The sequence below is a fragment of the Limulus polyphemus genome, unplaced genomic scaffold (genome assembly GCF_000517525.1).
Source record: "Limulus polyphemus unplaced genomic scaffold, Limulus_polyphemus-2.1.2 Scaffold1089, whole genome shotgun sequence".
NCBI lineage: Eukaryota > Metazoa > Arthropoda > Merostomata > Xiphosura > Limulidae > Limulus > Limulus polyphemus.
The window spans coordinates 340,022-351,064 of record NW_013666699.1 but is presented as its reverse complement, the minus strand read 5'-3'; the positions used below and the strand labels follow the sequence as shown (position 1 = coordinate 351,064).

Genomic DNA, 11,043 nt, shown 5'->3' with positions numbered 1-11,043 from the left:
CCATAATAACTTAATTCTATCCGGGATATTGACAGATTGTAGTGATGAGATTATAAGTAGATAATGAAAGCTGAATGATAAGCTTAGCTTAATATATAAGGACAAGGAGATAGGTTGTTTAAGTCAGACAGGACTTAGCTTGTTTGCAAGGGCTATTAACTAGGACCAGACAGTGGTGAGGGCTGTGACAAAGTAAGATGTAGAGAAAATTATCGAGTAGGACCAAAGTACAGAAGTAGTTTTAAAGGGTAGGCTAGGTTGTCGCTATAATAACATAAAAGTTTAAAAAATAAAATAAATAAACTTATCTGTCTCATTCAAATTGTTTGTATTTTCACAAATTTTTATTTTAGGATTTTGTTTAGAATCAAAAAATGCTGTGATTACTCGCATTAAAAAAATGAGGTTTCATTAAAATATCTTTATGATGTACCTCTACAGAAGATCCTGAGTATGCTTCCATCCCAGTCCATCAGTTTGCAGACCATGTAGCCAAATTACATGCTGATGGTGATCATGGGTTTTCTGGAGAGTATCAGGTAACTGCCATCTATAGTTTTTAATTTGGAGAGTTCTGTGTAAATGTCAGCTGTAGTGTCATCAATTTCATTCAGTATTGTTGCAGATAACTTTTATATGTAGTGTTTTCAGTTTAATACACTGTGAATATATTGCTGATGTCAATTATATGATACTTTTAACATTAAACAGTGTATTAAACTGAAAACACTACATATAAAAGTTATCTGCAACAATTTGTTTAAACACTTATTTTTAAAGTTTCCAGGTACTTGTCACCAGCAGTATCTTCAATTTTATACAAATACTTTTCTTGCAGATACTAGTTCTGTATCATCATTAGTAAGAGTTGGATTCAAAATGGTTGGATAAGAAGGGCCAAAAAGGGGTATATGAAATGTAACTCTCTTTCTTGATGTTGTAGGAAATATATTGAAGTAATGGATTTTTTTCATACAATTTTTCAACTAAATTTATATTTTTTAGGTGCAACTAAGATTTCAGATGCACATAAATGTTAATATCAAGTAATATACTTTATAAAATACAATTGCTTCTTATCACCAGTCACTTATTTTTATGTAAAGAACTATCATGCAAGAAGATATTTAATGTTGGAAGTGTTAAATGGTTAAATAGGGATTTTCTGAAGTTGTAAATAGTATTGATGCTTCGTAACATACATGTCAGTGCCATCATCAGTTAAAATGGGGACTTATGGATGAATAAACAACAACAATGAGACCATTCAGATGTGACTGACTCATGATTGACCTTTGGTAGGTTTCTTAATGTTGAAAATAATTTCTCTGCTGAATACATTGCCACAGGAAGGACATCAACAGCTTCAAATGAGCTCTAATGTTAAGATAAAAGACTCCAGTTGCTGAAGTTAATGTTTCAATAATTTTTTTGGGATTGCATGTACCACACAGCTCTTTCCACCAGTGTTTCCAAAGGCTGAATTCTCCTTTCAAAGGAAACACAAATACACCAGTGGTAGATTTTCCTGAAAATGTAGGCACAAATTGTAAGTCTACTTATGGTGTGGTGTAGCTCTCAGTTCTGTTATAAGGTAGTCTAAAAATGATATATAGACAATAGAGTGACATGCATTTGCAGATCTAGTCACATTTTCATAGATCTTACCAAACTTTTCTTTGCTGTTTGAGGATCTTGTTTACTTCTTTCTATGTGACTGAATAATATCAATAACTTGAAGTTGCATATTACAAGATAATGGCAATAGAGAAAACTAAAATAATACATCCATTTAAACAATCAATTCTGTTAGTTTTACTAAGAAGAGAAAATCATCTACCTTATTGTGTGATTGAAAAGCTTCTAAGAATAATACGACAGTGTAGAATATCTGATGAAAGATGAAGATATATTCATTTTATTCTATCCACCAGGTTTCACAGAGTGGTTTCAGTCATTTTGCCTTTGTTTCCCCTGAATATTTTTGAATCTTTCAGAAACTGTGCACACATCAGATATCACAGGAAAATTATCTCATGTATTGAATATCAGAAGATTTGTAGAGTGTAGTGTTTAGAATGTGATTAACACAAAAGAGTACTTCTATAAACACATCATAGTAGCACTTTTTGGAGCCGTTTTTAAATTATTTTCATGCATAGAATAACCAGCATCAAATCTATTTCATAATAGAGCTCTAAAATTACCATTATTTTGGTAAGTTACTTTTATTTCTAACATATTTTCGTTAGTCTAGTTCTCTGTCAGTCGGATACCTTCTTAGGGCAATGTCTTGTTGGTTACAAAGCAATACTATTATTATTAAAGGGACAAGACACTAGCCATGTCTTCTGGAATTGATTGTTAAACTGAACTGAAACAGCACCAATATTCTTCCAGACTTATTGATTTTATGACAAATAATTTGTCATGATATCTTAGTTGATGAATTCCAAACTTGTGAAGCACATTGTTGTTTCTCTCATTTGTCATGATATCTTAATTCATGAATTCCAAACTTGTGAAGTGCATTGTTGTTTCTCTCATTTGTCATGATATCTTAGTTGATGAATTCCAAACTTGTGAAGCGCATTGTTGTTTCTCTCATTTGTCGTGGTATCTTAGTTGATGAATTCCAAACTTGTGAGGCACATTGTTGTTTCCCTCATTTGTCATGATATCTTAGTTGATGAATTCCAAACTTGTGAAGCACATTGTTGTTTCTCTCTCAAAAAAAAATTTTTTTCAGTCTTTATCACCATACTTTAGCTAAGGATAACGATTCAACCAGTTATGCTGATATTTTCTAGATTGTTTCTTCTTATCAGAATCAAATACTGCTGTTGTTGGTGTAGTCCATGATATTATTAGTGCCTGTACTTCACATCAACTGCTGAGCCACTGTGGGGCATTAAGTAGGATACCGTGTACTTGTTAGTAGGAATGTTCATTAGGGCACTAGGTTATTGTTACTAGGAATAGTAGGTTACAAAGTTATTATCAGTAGGAATGTTAAGTATGTTATAAGGTAAACTGTCACTAGGGATACTCAGTAGGTTCTGAGATGATTCTTACTTGGAATGCTTCTTAGATTATCAGGTAACTTCAACTAGGAATGTTCAATACGTTACCAGGTAAACTGTCACTAGGGATGCTCAGTAGGATACTAGCTTTCTGTCATTAAGAATGTTGAATAAGTTCAGAGGTAATTCTTACTTGGAATGCTTGGTAAGTTATCAGGTAACTGTTACTAGGAATGTTCAGTACGTTACCAGGTAAACTGTCACTAGGGGTGCTCAGTTGGATACTAGCTTTCTGTCATTAAGAATGTTGAGTAAGTTTAGAGGTAATTCTTACTTGGAATGCTTGTTAGATTATCAGGTAACTTTAACTAGGAATGTTGAGTACGTTCAGAGGTAATTGTTACCTCGAATGCTTGGTAAGTTATCAGGTAACTGTTTCTAAGAATATTTTGTACATTACTGGGTAAACTGTCACAAGGTTATCAGCTTGCTGTCACTAGGAATGTTCAGTAAAATATGAGATAACTCGCTCTAGTAATATTCATTAAGGTTTGAGATAAATGTCACTAGAAATGTTCATTAGATTACCAGATAACTGTTACTAGTATTGTCTTTAGTTTTGTTCAAGCTACAAACTTGAAACAGTCTCTTATCATTATTTCAGGCCATCCAACAAGCTACTGACCTTGATTTGTCCTTTCAACATTCCCAGATGGTTGAAAACAAGAACAAAAACAGATATGTTAACATTGTTGCTTATGACCACAGTCGTGTTATATTAAAACCTTTGCCTGTACAGAAGAGGTTTTCTGATTATATTAATGCCAACTACATAGATGTAAGTTTTAATTTCATATCTCCTGTTATATTGAACAATATAGACAAAACATCAAGTTTATTTTAAGTTTTTATTTAGTTGAAACACTGTGGTACAAAATCTGCTTTAATAAAAGCTAGGAAAAGTAACATGAGGCTAGTTTTTTTATTTTTATATTATTATTTTGAAAATGATGGGTCAACTTTAACTGAAAAGGAAAGATATAGATTATATTAATTTCAAAACCTAATGTAAATTGATCAGTGATTTGTATCTTCAGGCAATTTGAAAAGATTTTTGAAAATAACAAGCTCTGAAAATTGTGCTAAACACTGCATCTTAACGGTCCATGTATGAGTTATGCTTAGGTCTAAGAGAACTAGCTATTAATATTCAAAAAAACTTTTTTCTGAAAAGGCCTTTGTTCTTGTTTGTAATACTGTCTTTTACTGTGAGTTTTATATTTTTACATATCATACAATCATTTAGTTTTATCTTGTGTAACATTTTAGTATTAATGTTGTCCATAATATTTATTTGCCATTAGCTGGAGTAGGAAGTTTTATTATAAAATATATTCCTTAAGATGCTACTTGTCATATAGGGAAAAAAAAACACACATTGGGGCATAACTTTTATTTTGAATTATATTTCTCAAGCTATTATTTATTACATAAACCTCTATTTGTCTGTAATTATTTCAATTATGTAAATTGTTTTTGTGGAATTCTATTCATACAAGCTGTGTGTAGAATATCAAGTATTTATTAAGGTTTGCTCTTTTCAACACATTTTTCTAAGTGTCAACATGTCATGTTTTTATTGTAAACACACCTGTAAGCTATTGACAGTGCATTTGAAGGCCTATCGCTAAGGCTTCAGTATGTAAATGATAAGCAATAAATGTACAGGTAATAGGAATGTAGTCCACACACTATTTATATTTAGGGTTATGGAAAAGCACGAGCCTACATTGGCACTCAAGGACCATTACCTTCAACATTTGATGACTACTGGCGTATGATTTGGGAACAGCGAGTTTACATCATTGTGATGATTACAAACCTTGTAGAACGAGGACGAGTAAGTTATATGTTAGTTTAGAACTTTATGAAATTTAATATCATGAGATGCTTCAAAAGTTACACCTTTATTCTTAATTTATTATTATTATGTAAAAGAAAGGAATATTCAATTTGTTTTTATTGTTTAATTACCTAAAATTTGGTGGGAAATCTTCATATCTTCTGGTTGTTGCATTATGTTTTTCAGCTTGGTGTTTTAGGTAATAGGGTGTTTACTGTACATACTGTGTTTGTATTTTTAGTATCTGAACATGCACAAAGTTAGTTTCAACTTCTTATAAGACCAAAAGCTTTGTTTATATGTGATTGGTTCTAGAACTTCAATGTAAGTTTCTTTTACAGAGAGAGTTGTTACTTAAGGAAATAATATAAATATTTGTTTAAGGTAAAAATGAAAATAAGTTTTGTGGTGATCAAATAGAAGGCATTGTAATGGTTAGCATAGTTACTTCGTCTGAACTGTCTACATTATTTTTTAGTTTTTTCAGTTAGCTGAAATATATCTTTTTAGAATCTTATTATAAATTTTCATGTAATGAATTTTTAATTTATTACTTGAGATTATTAGTTTTTTATGTGAATCTTAATAATGTCTGATAGTATTCTTTATATTATTTCTAAATTAACTTCATTGTACACTATGTTTTTAAATTTTTAGTCATAACTGCAGCTATTATAAAGTCATTAATGATAACCTCTAATGATTAGAACATAAAAAGTGAACACTTTTATATGTACATAGTTTATTGGTCTAACTTTTTGAAAGATTGTACACACATTACATAGCTGACCAAGTTTGGAAGTTTTCTGTTTTTGTATTAAGTCCAATGTCAACTGAAGCTATAAATTAAAAATTCTGTTTTCAGAATAGAGAATTCCATCATATAATAGTTTGCTTTACTACATTTGAAACTTCAATCTAAACATAAAAGCAAAGTTCCTTGAAATGAAACAGTACAGTTTGAGGGTTTTTTTTTACTATTATAGATCTGGTATATTCTGCTAGATTGAATATTCCTTTATTTAAATAAGCTCACTATTTTTTAATAACATTCACATCCAAAGGAACTTTCAGTCATATTTTTTGTTATATACAAGTAATCATTTTTCTGTTATGTTCAAGGGATGAATAAAATTAAAATATTAACTCTAGATTTTTTTGACTTCCATTTCAAAGAACGTATAACTCTGTAAAATATGGTAAATCTCTCGAAAGTTTGTATTGACCAAGATATTCTTTTGGATAGGACAAAACAAATATTAATAATAAAAGGAGAAAAATTTTGGAATAGCTGTATGTTTCAAATATGGTAATGTATTTTTAGGAAGCTAGTAGATTTTGTTTAGAATAATATTTCATTATATTACTCTATCTCTTGAAATAATTTTTATCAACAAAATAAAATTATCCTTAATATTTCCAAATGATCTGGTATTGAATTTAAATTAAATTTTTATCAGATAGTAACTTTGAATGTTCTAAGTTATCTGCACTTATAGTAATTTTTTTTCTTTCTTATGGTGAATGTAGTAACAGGAGTTGATACAGAAGTTCTAGAGCAAGTTTAGCTTTGTATTTATTTATTTCCAAGATATGCAAAACATTTTTCATGTTAAGTTATGCAGGTATGAATTCTCTAGTAGTTTTAGTACCAAGAACAGACATTTAGCCTTTTTTTTTTTCCTTGATTTGTAATACATTTACATGCACAAAACTCACCATTTTTCTGATATCCATTAAGTTTTAGTTTTTTCCTTATAAAATGTACTTGTGTTATCACAAAGTTCATTAGTTTGAAATTTTTATAAACTTTTTAGTTTTTAGAATTAAAGAGTTACTACTGTATGTGTTATTAAAACAAACAAACATGGGCACAATGTGTTATACTCTTTCTTGCATGCTAGCACGAACCTAGCACCTCTGAGTTGGATGACACAGTAAGTCTAGTTTCTTCTGTGTATGTAATATTCTTGTTTCATCATCCTAACTTATCAGTGTATTACTGGGTCTGTAACTTCATTTTCATGTCTTTGTCATGTTAAACCATTTGGGTCTGTTTTGTATGCAGCAGTTTCAAATATTTAAATAAAGATTTGTGTATTTTGTTTTACTCAGTCATTCTTATATTTATGTTTATCTTAATCTCATTGTTCCTGAGAAGTTAACTTGTTAAAAATACTCCAAGGCTTGAAAATGGAGTATTGAGAGTAATCTTTTTTTGGTATTAATGAAAATAACACAACCAGAGGATAAGAACAAGATCAGCACATTGCAATGTTGCAGTACTAATAAGATTAAAAACATTTAAAAATTAACCTTTGTCTTTGTATTATAAGGTGAATTTGCTGTTTTGTAAATTTTTTTCTCCATTTGTAGAATATGATCATTTCTTACCCCTAACAATTTTATTGGTTTCCCTCCTCATTCTTCTTTTCAAATTTATCCTTTTACTCTTATGTTTTACATATTTTTTATCAAAGTGGAAATATGTTTTCTGTGATGTTGCATGATCATTCAATGATGAGCATCAGTACTGATTTAAAGGATTCTATACTGTTGGGGCTGAGTGCAGTCTGTTGGTTAGCTTGCCAGTCTGTGGATCTGGCAGTTCATTGTTCACGTCCTGTTTCTGCAATAAAAAAAAAGTGCTCTACACTTTACGTCTATGGGTGCATTATAAGAGTCATGGTTAAATCTAAGTATCTGGTCAGGCACAAGTAGCCTAAGAGTTGCTGGTTGGTGGTTTTGACTTTCTGCCTTCCCTCTAGACTATCAGTATATAACTAGGGATGGCTAGTGCAGATAGTTCTTGAACACCTGAAAACAAATCTATAATGATATTGGTTTAATATTTCTGTCCTAATGAGTAAAGTACTTTGTGATACACATATTGGCCACTCTTTATTGGGGAACCTCTCAATGTCTAGTTAGGCTTTCTTGTTCCTTTTAACATCACACATTCTCAAAGGATGAGCTCCACCTGAGGTCTGATTGTGTCTTAAGAAATTGTTGGTCTTAGTATCCAACAATACAGCTCTCAGTACTTAATGTCAAAAGAAGATGAGGTTGTCTAACAGTGAAGCTCTCAACTGGCTAAATGTCAATGAAGATGTTCAGTAGGATTCAGATCTGGCAGTTAAACAGTTTTAAGGGAAGGTGTCTGAAGTCAGTATCATGCTCCAAGAACAAAGCCTGGACTATTTCAGCATCATTAATTGTGGCATTATTACCCCTGGAAGGATTTATGGTCATGTGATACACATCAAGCACACTAGGGTGAATCTAATCAACTATGATACTCAAGTAAGCTTTGGAATTTACTTGATCTTGCAAAAGGTCTAGAAGACACAGACTTCCCATCCCATCATCACACTTTAGCTTGAACTGTAAGTACCACTCATCTTGGGTCCTATGCTTCATGAGGTTTCACACATATTATACTTCTCCTCTCTATGCAGAATATAATTAATGTGGGTCTTATCCAACCACAGGATATTTTTCCAATAATTAATGGTCCACTATTTTCTTTCAAGGTTCCACTGCAACTCCTATATTCCTTTTGTATGCTGATATCAGTGGTTTATACTGTTGTCATCATTTTCCATAAGACATCCAGTTCTCAATATATGGTACAAGCTGCTGTTGGTTGAACCAGTCAATTGTTCCATGTTTCATTCCTGGAACTGTTTGTGGTCCTCTTTATTTGCCACTGACTGCTGTCTGACACTAGTCTCTTACACCTACATTTTTACCTGTTGGCAGAGGTTCTCTCTTTGGCTGACCAGTCATGCATACTGTGAACAAACTAGTCTTCAGCCAGTAATAGTGTCTTACAGATGGAGGCACATGTTAGGCTGTTTCTGATAATCATCCTTTACTGTAACTGAAACAAATCTTGACTCCACCTATTGTCAACGTGTCTAAATATAGTATCACTGCAACCATGTTATTATAGATCTTCTGGAATTACATGCATCAATGTGTAATTGACCTAAATTGAATATTCAGTGATTACAGAAAAGTTTTTAAAGTTGTAATTCTTTCTAATACAGATGGTATTGTTAGTTTTCTCATTTCTTAGAATACTTACTTATGAAATTTATACTTGTGAACGATTTTCTGGAGACTGGTCTCTACTGTTAGCACAATTTCCTCAATAGCAGAGTATCTGTGGCTTAGGCTGTAAGAGATTGAATTTTGTAAATAAACTTTTCAAGAGAAGTTAAGCATTCTGTGTATTTATCATTTTGTAGCTTTTTGTTTTGCATGCTTTTACATCCACTTTCATGTTTAATGGGTCATCCTTTATTTCAGCAATTTTCTAAATATAAAATTTAAACATTTAATGAAACTTCCCTTGTTAATTATTCTGGCTAAAATTGATATACTTTTAAGTTTTTCTCTTTGATATAAGAATACTTATTTTTGAAAACTAACAATGTGAAAACTTTAATTGTTGTATGATGTTGTTTAAATACAAATGAATATATTGTTTATGTGTGTATATTTGTTTCTTTTAAACACTGTGGTTTTGCATGAGAATTTTGATATAGATGTAAGAATGTTATTAATCTAGGGAGATATACTAGAGCCCATTATTAAAAAATTGTAGTTTTCTTTGTTGTTATTGTTTTTAATTTATTGAAATATAATGCTCAAAAAGGTTGAAATTTTTTAGGACTATGGTTGATGTATTTCTCTCTCTGGCATGGTAAATTCTTTTAAATTAACTAAAATTTGTATGCTAGGATATAATGGAGTTATCTCAAAATATTAGAAATATAGTGTAGACAATTCCCTGCAATAACTCAAGGTAGAGGGCATAATATTCTAAAATTTTTGAGTAGTAGAACATTATTAAAATGTCCTAAAGTTTGTAAACTTTCAAGTAAAAGTATTGAATACTTTCCAAGAAAGACTGAATTCTTGTTGTTGTTTTTATTTTTTGATCAAATTTTGTTAAGAGCATTTGGCACTGTTTCAACATTTGAAATATGATGCATGGAATTGCATGATTGGTATTAATTATTTCTCCTAAATTATTTGAGGTCTGTAATTCATTGGTTTGATATAAATGTAACAATATGAGATTAATTTGTTGACTATGCAAATACAAATCAATATAAAATATGTAAAACTGATATTGACATTAATAGTTTTATCTTTTCTTTTACTCTTTTAAGAATTATTTTCATTCTTCTTCAGAGAAAATGTGACATGTATTGGCCCAAAGAAGGGAATGAAGTGTATGGCATCATTCAAGTGAAGATGATCAGTGAGGTTACCATGGCAACTTACACACTTCGTACCTTTACTATTCGAAACCTCAAGATTAAAAAAGTAAAAACAAATTTTCTAATATAAATAAAGGAACATTGGAAACAATTTTATTATTTGGTTCTCTAAATCATTTGCAGTAAAGGATGTTTAGATATTCTCAGTTTAATTTTATTTTAATGACAAGCTCACGCCATCTTAAATTAGTGTAATTGAAGGGTGAGAATTATTTTTCACTGACTAAAAACGAATTATTTTGGTGATATGAAAAGTATAAAAAAAAGGACATTATAAATCTGGGCAGTTGTAAATAACTTGAAATTACTGTAGTAGGATAATTCATGGTTATAATGCATTGTTTTTCATGTTGTTATACTATTTTGAAATTACCACTTATTCAAATGTTTTAGTGTGAAATCCACCTCAAATGAATGCTTACAGTGTGTTCATGTTGGTATATAATTGTAATGAACAAAGATTATTATAGAATGAAAGTTATCATTGTTTGTATATTAATATTACATATTAAAATTAACATAATTTGTGATTATACTAGTTAATCCATTTGCATGTGTATATTATTATAGTGACTTTAAGTTAACATCAATGTATTGTTTAGTTTAATGTTTTGGTTTATAAAATGTTATTACTGCAGAAACTAGATGATTTACAAATATTAAAGTTTTAATCTCATCTAAATTGGGAGTATGATTAAAAGATAATGTTTCTTTGTGTGTGTGTGTATATATTAGTATATATATAATATATAATATATATATAATATAGTGTATATATTAGTATATAACGTAAGTACGGACGCGAAGTAGACTAACTTAACAA

General features: G+C 30.4%; 1 protein-coding gene across 1 annotated transcript in view; it reads left to right on the top strand.

Moving 5' to 3' along the window:
- Positions 1-441: 441 nt before the first annotated feature.
- LOC106462076 (tyrosine-protein phosphatase 99A-like) overlaps positions 442-11,043 on the top strand; it is a gene marked incomplete at its 5' end in the record, with an annotated part of 32,067 nt that continues 21,465 nt past the window's right edge. The window contains 4 exon segments of the mRNA XM_022389211.1: positions 442-539; positions 3,688-3,861; positions 4,789-4,923; positions 10,132-10,323. Coding sequence (XP_022244919.1) covers positions 442-539; positions 3,688-3,861; positions 4,789-4,923; positions 10,132-10,323 — 599 coding nt within the window.